This window comes from Mesocricetus auratus, unplaced genomic scaffold (assembly GCF_017639785.1).
Source record: "Mesocricetus auratus isolate SY011 unplaced genomic scaffold, BCM_Maur_2.0 Super-Scaffold_100022, whole genome shotgun sequence".
Taxonomy (NCBI): Eukaryota; Metazoa; Chordata; class Mammalia; order Rodentia; family Cricetidae; genus Mesocricetus; species Mesocricetus auratus.
Window position 1 is genome coordinate 7544360 of NW_024429203.1, and position 18568 is coordinate 7562927.

At 45.3% G+C, this 18568-nt stretch overlaps 1 protein-coding gene across 1 annotated transcript in view; it reads left to right on the forward strand.

The window, feature by feature from the left end:
- The first annotated feature begins 1653 nt into the window (after window positions 1-1653).
- Window positions 1654-18568, forward strand: part of Opcml (opioid binding protein/cell adhesion molecule like) — a 1121214-nt gene continuing 1104299 nt past the window's right edge. Inside the window, exon 1 of the mRNA XM_021232088.2 lies at window positions 1654-2114. Within this exon, the coding sequence (XP_021087747.1) occupies window positions 2054-2114 (61 nt within the window). The 5' untranslated portion in view covers window positions 1654-2053. The remainder of the gene's footprint in view (window positions 2115-18568) is intronic.

Sequence of the window (18568 nt, forward strand, 5' to 3'; positions counted from 1 at the left end):
CAGATTGGTCTGCTTATGTGTGATATGTTTTCTGACTGCTGGCTCAATAGAAAGCAACTTTGTATGCAGGGCAGTACTGGCACATGCGTTTTATCCCACAACTCAGGGGGCAGAGGCAGGCAGATCTCTGTGAGTTTGAAGCCAGCCTGGTCTACAGAGTGAATTCCAGGACAGGCTCCAAAGCTACAGAGAAACCCTGTCTCGAAAACCAAAAACCAAAACAAAACAAAAACAATAACAAAAACCCAAACAAACATGAAAAACCTCTATTCATGTTATGTGTATTATATTATCTTCTATATGTATTAACTAATACACTATTGCCTTTTCTTCCTAGAGGAATCTTCTGATTATATGGCTTTTGCAGATCAGAACAAACATTCTTCCTAGAACCAGCCTCGGAAAGGCACTTTGTATTAAGCAAGAACTTCCTAAGGACTGGTGATGATGCTATCAATTATTGTGTTTGTAAGGAGGGAAATGATCAATTGTTCTATTTGTTTAAAGACAAGAGTGACATACTGTTAATGCAAATGAGTTGTGTTCATCCTCCTACGTCACTAAAACTGTCAGTACAGACCAAGGTTTGAATCTGAACTCATTAGCTATGGACTGTTTCTCAAGTCACTTGCTGAACTGAAATCCTAGGGTAACATGTCCATGGGGCAGGACCCTGGTGGGGACAGCTGAAATAACACTTGTACATCCCTGTCTCACAGGAAGAGTTGGGACTCACAGCAGCAGCCATGAGGGAAGGTAGGGAGGGAGGGAGGAAGGGAGAGAGGGAGGGAGAAAGGATATCACCTGGAAAGCCATTCATACATAGGAAGTGGAACAGAACATTTTCACAGAGCTGGGAGGAATCCCAGCCAACACAATGGTCTTGGAGAGCACCTAGTTAACAGAATTACTCCCCCCACAACTGCTGTAATATCCAAATGGTGTTCTCATTGCCTGCCCTCAAAGTACACTTGGAATAGCAGCAGCGTGCCACTCACTTTCTGGGGAGGGTGGATGGACCAAGTGCTTTGCCTGCATTCTGAGGTACACAGTTGTGGTTCCTATACATTGTCATTGCATAATGCCATACTGAACCATGGTAAAGAAAAAGGAAGGCCAAAGCCACAGGCATTACCTTGAACCTCTCCCTTCTGAGGACTTCTGCAATTTCTTCTTCCTTGAGACTAAATCTGGGTATGTTTCTGACTAAGTATGCTGGGATCATGGCAATTGTTTGGGTTTTTTGTCTTGGTAGATTTCCCAAGTGCTCTAATTATGGGGAGCTGGCCAATTCCCTGTATCTTTGGTAAGAAAAATCCTGAACATGCCCATCTTCCAGTTGGGGAGCCGGGTTGCTTTCCAAGTACTCTTGCTAGTGGGATGGAGACATGGTGCATTTGAACAACATCTGGACTCTCTGTGGCTAGTAGTTCTGGCTGCATCCTAGCCTGGAGACCAGGAAGGGGGAAGGATAAGGCTTTGTCATGGGCATTAGTCAATTTCTGCCAGAAAACAGCCTTTCCCTCTTTCTTGTGTCCTGAGCCCAGCTGGAGTAAGATCTAGGAAGGGGAAGGGTATCAGATCCCTCCCTCTGCCCACCCAGGAACGGGTGTGCCCATGCAAGGCACACTGGCATACTCACACAGATCGCAGCAGTACTGCTGCTTGGTGAGGGGGTGCGCACGGGGCAGACTTCAACTCCCCTGGGAGTGGAACCTTCCCAATAGGAAAGTCTCCCGTTGTAGCTCAGGAGAGTGGAGCCAATGCGTGCCTTGGAGGTGGTCTGCTGTGAGCCCAGTGAAGATTGGTGCTGATGATTCTTACCAGTTGTGTGTATGTGCAAGGAAAAAAAAATCAGAGACGCTGTCTGCCTGCTCCCATCTCGCGCGCGCTCTCTCTCTCTCTTCTGCTCTCTCCCTCCCTTTGCAAACATTGGATTTAAACCTGCTCAGAATTCAGCACAGAGGAAGCAGCCTTGGTAGCAGCAGCAGCAGCAGCGGCAGCAGCAACAGCAGGAGCTAGCCGGGCCACCGCGCACCACAGCCTCGAGGAGATGTACCATCCCGCCTGCTGGATCGTCTTCTCGGCCACCACTGCCCTGCTCTTCATCCCAGGTACCCAGGAAAGAAGAGTGTTTTTTCTCTCCCTCCCGGTGATGGTGCAGTGAAAGCTGCTAGGACAGAAGGGGAAGGGGGAAGAGGGAGAGGCAAGGAGGAAAGAGGGAGTGCAAGAGGCATGTGAGTGAAGGTAGGCTTGCCGCGTGCATGCATACAAGCACACACACACACACACACACACTCACACTCACTGGCTGCTGGCTCATACACACACAAATGCCTACAGCACGCTATTTGCTCCCTTCCAGAGAGCTGGGTTCGAGATCTGCATCGTACTGCAAGGCGCTGCTGATTCTGTGAAAGGCACAACTGGCATTGGCTAGTTGTGGTCCCAGGGGTGACAGAAGAGGTGCTTAAACTCCGGGGTGCATATCTTTCTTGCGCTTCTGTTGGGACCGGCAGCAGGGACTGGCATCCCGTACTGGTCTCTGTTTTTCCGAATCTCTGCGTCTCTGTTTCCTGTGTTTTTTTCTTCCTCCCCTCCTGTCTTTTCTCTCTTCCTAAATCCTCTCTCCTCTCGGTTTCCTTCCTTCCAAACCCTCCCCTCTATTCCCACTTCAGTGCCTACCTCCCTGCATCCCTTCTCACCCTTTCATAAATTCACTGCTGCATTTTTTGTCTTAATGCAATTCTTCCACCTCCTCTTGCCCTTTCTTTATCCTTCCACCAAATGGGCAGATTGTGCCTTTGAAATACACAAACCTCCCACTTTCTCCTTCCGAGGACTCCTGACATCACATCAGAGACATGAATTTTCCCTCACAGATTTAATCTGTCCAAGCCCAGGATAGGTTGGGGAATGTAGTGGAGTCTAGGGTTGTGAGAGTCCCTACCTTGGGAAGGGATGTTAGTGCTGTGCTCCTTCACACAGCACTTGCTTGTTGGGGGAAAGCAAATCTGCAGTGACCAGGTAAGATGCTGCAACCCTCCCCTGTCAGCCTGCTAGACTCCGTGCAGAATCCTGCATGTCTTAATAGGGTTGGTAATTGCATTGGAGCCCTCTGCAAGCAGAGGACCATGCCCGCAGGCATCTTTCACACAATGCTGAAGGGGCTGGGAGGCTCGCCAACATTTTAGGCAGTATCAAAGGGTCTTCAACGCTAAACCTCACCCTGTAGGGGCATTTCTTCTTTTCTTTTCCTCTTGCAAAATGAGATACATGTTTTCCAGTAAACACTTGCTTAAACCTAAATTTCCTGAAATATGTATAGACATGAATGCCAAGATTCTTAACCCTCATATCTATTCTTAGGTAAAACACATAATTTTTCATTTTGTATTCAGAATCCCTTAGTCCAACACCCTCCCATCTTTTTTTAAATACAATTGTCTAAAGTACTTCTAAGCTACCAGAGAAAATTTGAAAATAAATTGAAGTTTATTGGGAGGAAAAAAGAAAAGACAGAATTAAAAAAAAGAAAGATATCCATCCAATGTATAGTGTTGTGTCATTTCGAATACTAAATAAAACATTTTAATTAATTTGGAAATTTTACACAACCCCCTAAGTTTTAAGTTGTGTTTTTCTGAGAAGAGCTATGTTCTGAAAATCAAGTCCCCAGATGTCATTTGGGGCTGGTAAGCTCAGAGTTGGGGGGTGTCCTGTTCCTCTTCTAGGGTCTCCAGTGTACCAGGGGGAGTGGGGAAGGCCGCAGGCAGAGCCCAGTGCTCAGTACCTGCTTGAGCCTGGTAGAGGGAGCCAGGTGGGTGGGTGTCTCTGATACTTAGAGAAAAAGATAAACTTTCCTGAGAGTCCAGGAAGCTCAGATAGAGTGATTGCTCTTTGCACTATGTTTGGGGGGAGGGGGTTTGGATTAGGACCTTCTCAAGGGAGGGGTTGGGAGGATGGGTGCTGGACATACTCCAATCTGAGTTAACAGGGTCTCTGCATCCCTCAGGGTTGTCCCAAGGACAGCTAGGGAGTGAGCCCAGTGGGCTCAGGCTACAACACATCGCACCTCAAAGAAAGCCAGGAGCTGGGGTGAAACTTTCCTCTAGCCCCTAAAATACAACTCACCTGCACTTGTTGGAAGTAGGCAGGCCTGCAGTCCAGAAACAACTTTCTTAAAACTGGCTTACATAAGAAGGGCCTGGACCTTAGTTCTCGAACCCTGAATGTGACGGCAAGGATGACCAGCAAGCTGCAGTTATTTGGGAGAGCAGGATGGATATCAGCCCACAGTTGACTTTGCAACCAGTAGGCAGGTCCTGCTCACTACTCTGCGGGATGCTCTCACCTGAAAGATCTGGAATAGAAATGAAGGAACGTATAAGTGGAATGAAGGGACACCCAAGGCCTCCAGCAGGATTCGAACCTGGAATCCATCTGCATTCACAAGTCCTGTGGCTCCTCATTTCTCACTCCTTTTACTTACTTCAGTGTCTTCAGACTTCTTTGTAATTTTTTCTCTATTTCAAATCCTGTTTTTTTCTCCCATGAGGTTAACACCAGCTGGTTAACCATTTACTCTCCCAGCATGTAAAAACAGGCTAATGTGATCACAAAACCTTGACCTGGTTAGGTATCCATAACATGGAATTCTGTAGCTTTTCATTTCTTCACAAAAATACCCTTTCAACTCAGATTCATCTTCAGGTTAATGTTGTTGCTGCCTGGTACCTCCCAGGGGGAGACTGATGCTCTTAATTTGTTTTGCTAGGCAGAATATCCAGAGTGGGAAGACATTTGTAGGGACAGACTGTGGAGCTCACACTCAAGACAGGACAGGGGAGTGTAGTTGACAGTGTGTCATTCTGAGAAGCACAGTGCTGAGACCTTGGGCATCCAGGGTGGGAATGATGAAGATGAGTTGATCGTCCTGGCTAGAAGGAGACTTTAGAGTCTTGATAAGATTTTGGTGTGTGTGTGTGTCCGTGTGTGTGTCCGTGTGTGTGTGTCCGTGTGTATCCGTGTGTGCGTGCGCGTGTGTCCGCACTGTTGAAACATAGACCACTGAGAGGCAAATGTTTTCCTCCTGAGCTAAATCCTCACTCATAGGAGCATTGATGACTTTGAATCTGGAGGCTGGTGGAAGATAAGTAGGATGGAAAAGCAGGAAGTTAAGGCTGCTGGACATTTACATCAGAACCCCCCGAGAGAGAAGCTCAGATCCACATTTGAAGTCCATCTTAGACAAGAATACTGATAAACACTGAGCACTTGGGTCCTTCTGATGACTTCCAGACAGTTTGTCTGTAGTTCAAAACCACTGGCCATGGAAGGCAACATTTGGGTGAAAACTCATCTTCCATCTACCTATCTTAATCCTGAGAAGGGCACCATGACTATGAGGTAGAGTGGGGTAGGCTCTCAAAACTGCCGTCTTGTGTAGTGGAAAGACTGGATTTTTAAGCTGGAAGCCTGCTTTTCTACTATGTAAACCTTTACCATTGTATGTGCCTTTACTGATAGCTCACCAGGCATCTTCTTTTCTATATACTAAACAGGGACTTGCTGTGAGGACAGAGGTGTGCACAGATCTCTGAGCCTGGGTTGGTGACCTGGCCACATCTTAATCCAGTCTTTGACTATTGGAAGGCCTTGGGCTTGGCTGAGAAAGTCCCATAGGCGTAAGTTGTCTTCCTCTTCTGCAGGCTCCTTCCCCTTCGTATTTCACTTCAGGAAGGCTCTTGTGTCTGAGACAAGGGCATGGGGACTTGATTTCTGTGCCCACTCCCTGTCAGTGTTGAGAATCCTGGCAGACTGGCTTGCTGTGCAGGAGGGATCAAGTGAGAGACTGTAAGTCCCAGATCCTCTAGGAGTCAGGAACAAGGTCTAGGCATCTGGTTATTGAAAGGCTTCATCACCCCTTTGCCAATACTTCCTTTCCCTCTCCAGCTATCACGTGGCTCTCAATCCCTATAAATGACTGGCATATTAAACTCAGACCACATCCTGTTGGCATTCGGCACCAGCCAGTGACACTAGCAGGCACTTAGAAGACAGGTGTTGCCTGCCTTTTCAGTTGCCTGGAGCTGGACAGTGTGAGATCAATCAGTGGTGCCAGGTAGGATGAGATTCTCAGGGGTTGCTTCAGTCTTGTCTGCTCCTCTGCTTTCCTCAGTGGCCCGCCTAGGTCACAGCCCCCAAAGACCGGAACATTCAGGAGATGCGTTAAGTAGCCTGCACCAGTTTGTGCTTGCTGTCTAGCGGTTCTAGCATCTGAATGTCCTGTGTCAGCCACTGCACACGTGCACAGCTTCCTAGCGTCATGGGGCAGAGCTTCAGCGGGCAGTTTCCCACTCCATGGGTATCCACATCAGCCTCTATGCTTTCTAGAGGCTGAGAGGTGACAGGCTTTGTTTCAGAGTTTTTGGGAGTGCACTTGGTTGGCTCAAGGTATTCTCCAGGTTTCAGATTGCCAGTCTATAGAGTGGGTTTCAGTTGTGTATACCTTCTTGTTTCCTATTGGACAGAACAGTCAGAAACCTAGGTCAGATAGTAATAAGGGAAAACTTAAGAACTGCTGTTGTAATAAAACTCATCCCATCTCTAGCAGCACAGCAAATGGAGAAGGATGTTCATGTGTAGGTGACCAGGAAAGGATGATCTTCACTGCTGAAGGAGGATAACAAGATGAAACTCTACCGACTCATATATGTCTTCTCTATGGTGATTAAAAACTAGCAGGATATTCAGCAGGACTTTATATAAGTTCTGATGAGTTGATAAATCCTTCTGCTTCTAAACCATAAGTACACCAAACCAGGAAACTATTTGCCCCTTTCCTCCCTTTGGATCCTGATGAGGATGTATTCTGACTTGGACTTTGAGTTTTCTGTTGTGGAAAGTTAGTGGTGTACACAGATCTTTCTGCTTTTCTATGGTACTGCTTTGTAATATTTTTTGGTGGGCTTCAGGGTATGTGGAGTTGTTCATCAGCCTTGAAAAGGTGGGGATTTTAGTAGCATGATCTCATAGCTCTATGCTCTTGTGACTCTTTTCAGTGGCTTTCCTTACCTTGGCTCCATGGTTTGGGGACCATCGGTCTGCTACCCTGCCTGCTTGTGGATGGCTGCCATCTGTCTGCAGCTCGGGAGAGGGGAAAGATGGAAGCAAACCCACTCTTCCTGTCACTGAGCTCAAGTGTCAGTCCACAGATGGCCTGTGGCTGCTGACAAGCCAAGCTGTCAGGAGTAGTGGATATTAGCACCTTTGGATGTGGATGGAACCTTCCAGGCATGGGGGCTGAGAAGGGTGGTGTCACCTTCGGGACTGGCCTTGTTCTGTTCTCCTACTCCTGATGGCGATCTTGTGGTGTAACTCTAGGTCCTGAGGACATCTATGCTTGCCATTTATGCCACAGTCAAGAGCCCAAGACTTAGAATGTGCTAGCTATTTCTAAAGCCTTAGTTTCCTGGGCCTTTTTGTGGATGGGGTGATATAATAGGTACAGGTACAGTTCAAGGAGCTGGATTTCTGATCCTTCATTCAGATGGCTATGGAAGAAACTCTGAGAATGCAGCAGAAAAAAATTCTGACCTAGAGGTGAACATGAAGACGAAAGCATACTTGTGATGACTTCCCTGTAGGTGTCCACACACACACACACACACACACACACACACACACACACACACACACACTACCACCACCACCACCACCACCATTATAGCTTCATCATCCTCTGGCAATCACATATACACATATGCACACACACATACACACACAGGCACATGCACACACACAGAGGCACACAAACATAGCCTCAGTTTAGCAGCTTAGCTACTTTCAAAGACTCAGCTCCTCACAGAGAGCAAGCCCTTCTTCCTCCTTCCTAATGGCTTTGTCCTTCTAGAACACCAACTGGAGCCTTGAGCCTTGGTGCTCTCCCTATTGGCACATGGCAGAAGCCTGTGCTATACACCACCTGTTCATGTGTGAATGTTTCCTTGGCAATGTAGAAACTCCTTGTACAGCCCCCCACTCTCTTCTGTACCCTAAAGTCAGTGGGCAGTAGAGGCACACCTTTCACATGTCTCTGAAGATTCCCCTTCTATCCAAAACCCTTGGTACCCAGAGGCTAAGACTCCCCTGCAGCCACTAAACTAACTTAATTAAATGTTTGCAAAATGCTTTGAGACACCTCTGGGCAATGCGCTGGGTAAGGGCAAAGCATGATCATTAGGAGGCAGCACACTGCCTTTAACAAGGAGGGACATTGTGCTAAGAGACCCCTGGAAAGGCCACAATGAATCGATGCAACAGGACACAGGTCATTGATTGGAATGGCTGCTTGCACGTCCTTGGGAAATGATAAGTGGCATTTGGATTGAACACTGAAGTTCAAGGTCTAGAAAAACAGGATATTGGGCATTTCAAGGGATAGAGACTTATGAATGGTCTGAGTAGCCATTCTTGAACTCATGAGTTTGTTTGTTTTAGCAAATTTATAATGCTGTTTTACTGTACCTGGAAGTTTGCTAATGAATTCTGTAAGGAGAACAAATGTCCTATGCTTTATGGCTTACCTTTACCTTCATTTATTGCTTAGCAAAACACTGAAATATCACTGGGTTGTGCAAACTTCCAACTGAGTTTAAAAACTACTCAAAATTGGACAAAGTCCACAAGGCTGTGATCTGGCTCTGCACCCTGCTCTTTCCTCTCCAGCCCTTGGCTTTGGTCACTCTGGTCAATCTTAGTTACTCAGGAAAGACTTCTTTCTTTTTCCTCTTCCTCAAAAGCTTTACTCAACCATAAAATTTCTGATCTTCATATATGTATTTCCATGAAACATCTTTTTCTTCCTTCGGAACTTGGAAAACATATTGCTTTCTCAGCAGAAGCTTCTTGATGCTTTAAGGTAGGCTAGACCTTGTTTATTATGCAAGTCCTCAGTGTCAGGCTTCTCTTTGCAACACCATGAGTTTATATGTTGACTTTATGCCTGTTTTTCTTCCATATACTCTGGTCTATAAAGCTGTACCATTCTGTTTTCTGGTATATCCTCAGTTCCTTCATTCTGTGCTCCAGCGTATCCCCTTCCCTACCATAGTGGCAGAGTAAGCGTTGAGAGTATTTGTTGAATGAGTGAATGAATGGGAGAGGTAAATGGACAATGAATGAGACTACGGCCAAATTCATAGCAGTACTAGATGAGAATTTAGTCTGAATATCCTTTTGGTGTGAATTATTAAAAAATGACTGTGGCCCTGGGTTGTTCTGACCAACAGCTCACTGATCTTTAGACTGAGCCTGGAGTTTGAGAATGGTTTTACTAGCAGGGGCTGGCAATGTATAGAGAATGCTTAGAAATGAGTTTCATTCGAGGGCTCATGGCAATCAGTGAACACTAGCTGTGATCTGCTGGCCAGACATGATCACAGCTCAGTCAAGTCTGTGAAACTCACATCCAAACAGACACACCTGAGAGTATGCAATATTCTGTAAACATGGATGTCGCCCTCAAGTGATTATTGACCTAGTACAAGCTGAAATGACTCTGCATATTTAATTGGAGTGTCTCTTAGAGGGACCTCAATTATTTGAAATTTAGTGTCATTCCCCTGTGCCCATAACTGAGAACTAGAGTGACATGAGAAGGGATTTTGTTGTTCACAAGAGGTAAAACATTGTGCTGGAGTTAGGAACATGCAGAGGGCACGGGGGTGAATTAAACATGACCAAGTGACACTTGAGCAGTTTGTCATTCCCATGGGCTCAACAGGATTGAAGAGTTGTAAGGTTAAATCCTTTTTATAACTAGTCATTTTCATAGTGTAGTCTGCTCCAATGCTGTTACGTCATGGCTGTTAGGCTATGGATGACAAGAGGTCTTCCCTTATTCATCTGTGAATGTTTCACAGAACCCAGCACATCATTTCTCAGCTATGTTATTTACAGAGTGATTACTATGGAGGAAATGTTTATACTAAAACAGTTGCAATTGGTCTGGGTGTGCAGCTAAGTGGTGATAGTGCTTGGATAGCATGCATGGAGCAAGAGAAAAATATGCATCAGACCAACATCTATATGTTTGTGAAATCACAACTCAGAAACAGATAAAGATGGGAGATATACTTCCATGATTGCCCGTAAGGAGGTCTTGCCAGCAAACTCCATGACAGTGACAACTGAGTAAAGGCCTAAAAGACAGAGCAGAAATGTTCTAAGGCACAGGGAAGGGGATGGGCAGTGAAGTGGTTTGGAAGAGACTGGTCCCCAAAGGTCAAATTTGAGTGTTTGAATCCCAATTGGTAGACCGCTGAAGACAGCTTAGAAGGTTTGTCCTCATTGGAGGAAGTGTATCACTGGGGCTGGACTTGGAGGCTTCAAAAGCTCATGCCAGGTCCAGTCTTGCTCTCTTTATGTTGTGTGCTTGTGGATCAGATGTTAACTCTCAGTTACTGCTAAAGTGCCTTCCCGGATGCCATGGTTCCTGCCATGATGGCTGTGGACTAACCATCTGAAACTGTAAGCAAGCGCAGTTACATGTTGCCTTGGTCATGGTGTCTCATCATAGAAACATACCAGTAATTATTACAGGCAGCATAGACAAGACAAATAGGGTACCTGTGAGGTCCAAGGATGCCAGGAGAGGAGGTGGGCCAAGAGAAGCCAAGAGGTTGAAAAGATTTTGAGGAACTGTGGGAAGAAAAGGCATACTTTATTCAGCAATGCACAGGCCTCCAGGCAGGCATACACCGGCACACAGGGCTACACACAGGCTGGTATAGGCGCAGAGGCAGTTCAACACACAGGCTGCAAGGTAGTAGACATTCAAATCTACAGACAGACGCAAGCACAAAGACAAGTAAGGACAGGCAAAGGCCAGGTCTAAAACTTTTGACCTGAGAGCCACACTTATATAAAACCCACATACAGATGGAATCTTGCCAGATATAGTTACATAACAGATTGCATCACTGTTTACTTCTGGATTCCTTGGACAACCAATGTCAGCCATTTTCTTGCTGACACATTAGCACCCCCACCCCACCCTGTGTTGTTCAATCTTAGCCATCTTGGTCAATGCTGGATATCTATTCTAGCACAATGTTTTCTAAATACAAACTGGCCTGCTTAGTCTTCTGTTCCCTCTAGCACCTCAGCAGGAAACCTAGCTGCTCATTGTCCTACTTGAGTAGAGCACAGAAGAAGAAAGTATGGCACAAGATGAGGCTGCCAGCCTGCTGTGCGGGGCAGGGGTCCAAAACGAAACTAGCTTCTGAAGGGCATTTTGGTTATTATTCTAGAACCGATGGACCGTGATTGATATGGTTCATGAGATGGATCACAGACTATGGTTTACATCCTTGAGTCTCATTCTTATAGAAGCTTGTAGAATGGACTGAGGATGAACACTGAATTGGGAGGCCACTGACACAGCTCACATGGAAAAAGTCAGTCATGTCTTAGACCTCTGGAAGAGATGGTTAGAAAAAAAAGAGGCGTGAATGAGCCTGCCAGTTTTTAGAGAGATATTGTAGGTGGCTTACAGAGGTTGTAGAGTCTGTTCCTAACAGCAAACACAGAGTCAGCACCATAGCCCTTGGAACCTGCAAGGTCTATGGTCAGGACCCTGCTCTGAGCTGTCTCAAGGTCTTCCGTCAGCGCTCTGCTCTGAGCTCTCACTCTCTTTCAGCTGATATGTGGTCTTGCTGTGGAACAAGAATAAGTAGCTTTTATTACTCCACCCTTCCTTGAAGCATAACAATGTCAGCCCTTAACACTAGACACAGTCCACTGTGTCTAATGTGTCACTGAACTTCTGAATATTTTTGAGTGATAACAGAATTCTAATTATCTTAGCTGTGTATCTTACCTGAGTTTTTCCTTTAGAAAAATCCAGGCTGTGATTATAGAAGCTTTGATTGGATCCTCCAGTGACTGTGGACACTCCACCTGCCATCATTATGATACCAGAATATGTATAACCTTCCCTCCAGGTCAGCCATACAAGGGACCTTCTGAGCAGAGCCTGGTGTCTATGACTTCCTAAAACATGTTCTAGGGATCATAGATCCTTGCAAAGGGACACTGGTTACTGTCTAGTTTATCCCCCATTGAGGCAAATGTGGTCTGAGAATCTTCTGTAAAGTCACATTTAGATAGTGACTGATGCTCCTCTGGAAGACAGGTTGTGCAATTTTTCTGGAGTCACTTCTCTGTGATAGTGAAGAGGGAAGCTAAGAATCACCTCATAATCAAATGCTTTGTTGAAGAATAGTCCCATTACGATGGCTATTATTGTGTTCTCCACTGTCACATTGGTGTGCAGAAGAAACATTGTGGAGCAAGGTCATTCAATGTGAAAAATCTGGGGGCAAGGAGCAGAACAGAAGTCTTGTCCCTTGTAGAATACTGACCTTTGCAGCTGAACTGGGAGACTTCTAGAAATACATGGTTCCTTGGTATAAGGAAGGACATGTTTAGGGTAGTATAGTGAAAAAAATGTCAGATTTGTGACAAGCTGACACAAATCACAACCTGTTTGGTCTACACACTGTGACAGGTGCTGCCTTTTTATCATCACTGTGCCATCAAAACATCTCCTTTTCGAATACGTTTGGCCTCAGATCTATACTAAGCCAAGAGACAATCCATACTGACAATCTTGTGGCATTCACCCTGATCCCTGGTAGACTTACGTGTACCCATCACATGCACATGTATCATACCTGTTCTGTAATTGATCCTTGGTAGACTTACATGTACCCATCACAGACACAAGTATCATACCTGTTCTGTAATTGATTCCTGGTAGACTTACGTGTACCTATCACATGCACATGTATCATACCTGTTCTGTAATCGATCCCTGGTAGACTTACATGTACCCATCACATACACATGTATCATACATGTTCTATAATTGAGCAAGCAAAAGAGTCAGCCTTCTTTCCTTCTGCTCTCATTACCTCTACTTCGCAATCAGCAAAGTGGAGATAGACACAATGAAGATGATAATCTACATGGAGGTATCTCTAAACAAGAGTGGACATTCAGAAGCATGCCAGGAAGGATTAGATGGTAAGAGGAGAAGGCAGTGGTGAGTCAAAGCACCTGGGGGCATTCCCATCTCTACAACAACAAGCTTCAGGAAGCCCAAGGCTACTCTGAACAAGCCAACTTGGTTCTTCTGAATAGAACAGAGCCAAGGAATTTCCTGTATTCTTCAATGAGAGAAGGGGAATGCTGGAAGAGAGAACATGGCAGATGGAAATAGCCCATTAGCTTGCAGGCTCCAAGAGAAACTGGGGTTTCCTTAGGAGTCCCCTGGCTTTATCCCATGGAGAGGATAGTTCCCAGTCTTACTTGGCACTGAGATGGATGCCTCGTTGGGTGAAGTCCAGACGGGAAGGGATGATGAAAACTACTATTGGACTATTGAGAATTCTGCATCTTTTCCTGATGGCCCCATGGAACCCTGGAAGAACATAGACACTGACAACTGTTACCAACTTAAGCTCAAGTTATCTGAAGGAAGTGATCACTGCTTGTGGTGACCCAGACAACTGTTTGTTTCTGTCTTTCACATAAATAATCTGTATTTAAAGCAGATGATTGATTACCTGTTCTGTGGCCATCTCAAAGGAGCACTGATTCAGTGAGTCCTGGCGTGGCCTTTGGCTTTATTTATAAAGCCAGTGGCTAGGTAAGTGCTTTAACTTCTCCAAGATGTTTACTCCTCTACATAAAGTAATTGGGTGATCTCAGAGGTAGGCAGAAAAGCCCCAGTCTTCTTAGTTATTGGTAGCCAGGTCTTCCTTATCTTATAGGTCAATGTTGTCTGGAAATTCTTTTCTCTTTCTGTGATTTTCTCTGGCTGTGTTGAGTGTGGCTGTGTGGTTGTCAGGGTGGCACACACTCTGGTTCTAGGACAGACAGCATGGTGAGGGAGATCCTGATATCTCTTCTGGAGGCTGGAAATGGGTTCTGGTTGTTTCTGTTCCCATGGAGACCACTCTAAAGTATTTTCTGTTTTCCCAACTTGGACCATGCCAGAGAATGGGGACTTCTCCATTTGTGCTCTAACGAGAGAGTAATGGCGTGGATAGAAAGGGGATCTGACTTATAACCAATGTCAGGCTAGACTTTCCCTGTGTCTAAGTTTCAGGTCCTGCTCACTATCCTCACTGAAAGATGAATTCCAAGGAGAAGTCCGTGGAGGTAGAGGAGTCTTTTGGAAAGTTTGGACTATTTTGGCTGTCCTGGACATATGCTATGGTCCTGATCCATTCCACCCCATACAAACTGATTAGGGAATTCTGCAGTTTGGATTCCCATTTGTTGAAGCCACAGAAAAGCATAAAACCTCTGGGGTCTTCATAACCTTGTCTATCCTATGAAAAATCCATAATGAGAATACTTCATGTATGAACATACATGCCATAATTAATGGGCTGGTGCATCTGCCCCACAGTGCTGAAAAGGACCCTTGAGATTCCCTGGCATACTGCACTAAGTGAGTCTCTATGCCACAGCAGTGTCTGATGGGTAGCAGTATTCTTCAGACCTTGGATATTCTTCAGGTCTGGATAGCTGGAGAAGAGCTCATGTACTTCTAGAAGACTAATGTGTACACTGAAGTCTATGTGCCTGGGAAGGCAAGAGAATTTCAGCAACATAGTCCTATCTTATGTTTTGGTTCAAGTGTAGAAGCAATGGAGGAGAGTTCAGGATAGCGTAGAAGCAATGGAGGAGAGTTCAGGATAGGGAAGTGTGAAAAAATCAAAGGCAGCATGTTATAACCTCCTCTGTCCTCCACAAAAGCATCTCATATACTCAATTGCTCTATTCCTCTTTATTTTCAATTCTTGTGGTTAGAGCTTTTATTCTTTCTTTCCTTCCTTCCTCCCTCCCTTCCTCTCTCACTCCCTTCCTTCCTTCCTTCCTCCCGTCTCTTTCTTTCTTTCTTTCTTTCTGTTGGTTAGAAGTAGGAAGATATGGATCATAACTGATTTTCCAGTGCAGAGAAAGTATGTCCTGCTATCCTGCTTTTCTGTTGTTATTCCCAGGTTCCGGTTCAGGGCATGCTTCACCAGCAGCAGACCTCTCATTTAGGCCTGTGATTGGACTTTATTTTGTTCAAATAAGTTAATACATAAGAAATACCTCAATTACTTTCTTGAGATTCCCTACAGACTCCTTTGTGGTGTACTGAACATTTAGTGGTAGTCTGAAGAGTCAGCGTGAAGGCAGAAGGTTGGTCTGAGATCACAAAGATGGTGGGAGTGAAGGATGTCTCAAAGCCAAAGACTGGTTCAGGATTCCTTATCCAAAATTCTTGCTTTGGACCAGAAGTGTTTCAGATTTTGATTTTGGAATATTTCTGTTCATGTTATGAGATCGTGAAGGCAGAAAAATTCCCTAAACAGGCATGATTTATGTTTCATACATAGTTTACATGTAGTTTTATGTAATATGTTGAGTGCCCCTGGATTTTGACCAAGACCTGTCATTTGAGGTCAGGTGTGGGATGCCATTTGACATGTCATGTTGGCACTCAAGAAGTTTTGGACTTTGGAGCATTTCAGATTTTGGTTTTGGGGACTGTCTGTGCTAGGAAGGCCCAAGGCTATGAAGCAGAAAGGCTGCAGGGAAGAATCAGCCACCCAGATAGAGCCCCAACAGCACCAGAAGGTGGAGTGTGCCAATCTTGTGGTGATAGGCTCCTACTGACACCACTCTCGGGGCCATATCCCTGTGCAAGCCTTTGTTTAGGCTTCCTGCCTTCCCACCTGCATTCCCCCCCTCCTACTCAAGTGTGTACACACACCCATGTATCTATCACCCATCCATCCCCAAATCTGTTACACCAGATCAGACACCACTTACCTGTCTCCTTTTACAGCCATCCCCATACCACCTACTCAACCACACACTTGTTCACACTCGTGAACACATTATCTACCTAGCACTTCCAGACGTCTGTTCACACAAGCTCACTAAGTCACATACTTGTCCATGCCCGGACACACACCAGCTAGCTAGCTGCCTGGAATATACACATACCCATATATAACTGCATCACCATCCATCTATGCACGCAGCACTCAGCAAGCTACGCCAATCCATACACATCACCTGTTTGAGACATACTACTGCCTCTGACTCCTGCTCACACTACCTAGCCAGACTTCCTCTACAAATTACACACATACCATCAATTCACAGAAACCTCCAAACACACATCATTAGTTCCTCCCATGCCCCTTCCTACATGAACATACCACATAGCAACCCCCCATGTGTTCAAATACCCACCCACACATACACACATCCATACTCACATACCAGCTACTAAGCCGTCCTCACACATACCCACACATACCACCAACCTACCTTACTACATATATACCTATGTGAAAATCATCCACCAAACCACACGTGCATACCACTCTCTTATATGTACACATATACACTCATACATCACCCATTCACTCATACACCATATGCACTCATACAAATACCATCTACCTGTATTCTTACTACCCACTCAGCCAATCCCTTCACACCATCTACTCATATGTAAAGATACACATATTTCCCTCCCGACCACAAACTCACACACACACGTGATGCACAAATTTATACATTTTACTCATTCACACATTCCATATACTTAGACATATATGCTATACACATGTAAATATACCTATGTGTATGACTCACACACAATCATGATTCCACCAAGCTACATACACATATCACCTATTCATAAATAGGCACAGACTCTACTTTCCCACACACCCATGTATATCCAAATGTCACATATGCCACACCCACATCAAATACACATGCCATCCCCAACATCTTTCTCTTTCTCAAAAAGAGTTTTGTTATAGGTCAAACCCTGACTGTATCCCTCTGGGGCCGACTGTAGACATAATTCTCTGGCCACAAATCACTCTGTGTATTGGGATACTATGGTTGCTGTTGCAGACCCCATTTTGTAGCAGCTGTACTGTTCTTCAACAATACTATCTTTGTGGTAAGAATGGGTAACCCATCAATGAATACAGACCAGCATCCAGAATAATATCTCAGTCATTAAAGTGACCATTGAAGGGAAACAAATGTCACATAGTCTTTGTAAGAATTAAAAGCTAAATACAGGAATCATTTATTTCAACTGCTCATCATTCTGCATCTCTGAGTTCCTATGTTCATTCCCTCTGTCCTGGCTATGTCTCAGTACCAGCTAGTCTTGACACATTGAGCCTTGCCTATTGCTGGAAACAAAAAGTCGCACAGAGGTGAAGTTAGAATTGCTTTATTTTAAAACTTATTAGGGTTCTCTCTCTCTGTCTGTCTGTCTCTCTGTCTCTCTGTCTCTCTCTCTGTCTCTCTGTCTCTCTCTCTCTCTGTGTGTGTGTGTGTGTGTGTGTGTGTGTGTGTGTGTGTCGGTATGTGTACCTGCGAATGCACATGGGGAACCAGAGGTCCGTGTTGGGTACCTTTAACTCTCTTCCCACTTTTGAGGCAGGCTCTCTTACTCAACACAGCCCACAAATTTGTAGACCTATTGTCCATCAAGCTCTTTGGATTCTCCCATCTCTATCTCCCATCTCTACCTCCAAGTCCGGTTTTTAACCCAGGTTCTAGGGCCTCAAGTTCAGGTTCTCCTGCTTGTGGATAAGCACACTCTGCTGAACCATCTCCGCTGCCTCACAGTTAGAATTTATCGAAGGAGATATTATTAAAATGCTAATGGAAACCCGTGGAGAGTAGTGAGAAAAGAGAAAGCTGGAGAAGGCTGTTTTTCCATAGCAGTTTTGATCATCAGGTACCTCAAATCCAGCTCCAGAACTGGGTGTCAGGAGAAGGTCTCTCAGTTCCCTGCTCTTGAGGGGTATATGACCAAGAGGTAGCTAGAGGCAGTTCTCTGAAGTCCCTTGCTGTTTTTAGCTCTGAGGCCACTTCCTTTGGATACCTCCCAGCCATAATTGAGTATGGCAGAGATGCCACTTTAGATCCTAGTAGGGATACAGCTTTCTCTGGAGGTGGCTTGGACTGGGAGGCACCTGGGATGACTTTTCCAGCTTTCCTCAGAGCTTCACTGTTTTGTCTGCTTCCTCCCACTCACCTTCCCAGCAGCCTTCCCCTCACCTTCACCAGAGACCAGGCTGGCACAGCTGTCTGCTGGCCCTCTTGGCTCCTTTGCTTCTCTCTCACAGTTTCTTCCCCAAACAAATGTCTTGCACATTCAAACCTGTCTTGATGTCTGGTTCTCAGAGGACCCAGGCTGACACAGTGTTTCTGGGCTGACCAAGATATGTAGGTGTGAGAGCCAGTGTTGTACTCCATATGCCAACCTTCTCCAGTCTGACGGCTGCCACCCACTCTGCAAAGTTGAGCCACAGAAGCCCTTCAGGGAATGAAGTTTTTAAGCTAAGAGAAGCCATTTTTATTTTACACTCCAAGGCATAATCCTGGCCTCTGGAGCCTTGTCCTAGACTCACACTGATTAAATGAAGCATGTTTTTAACATGTCTCTTAAGCT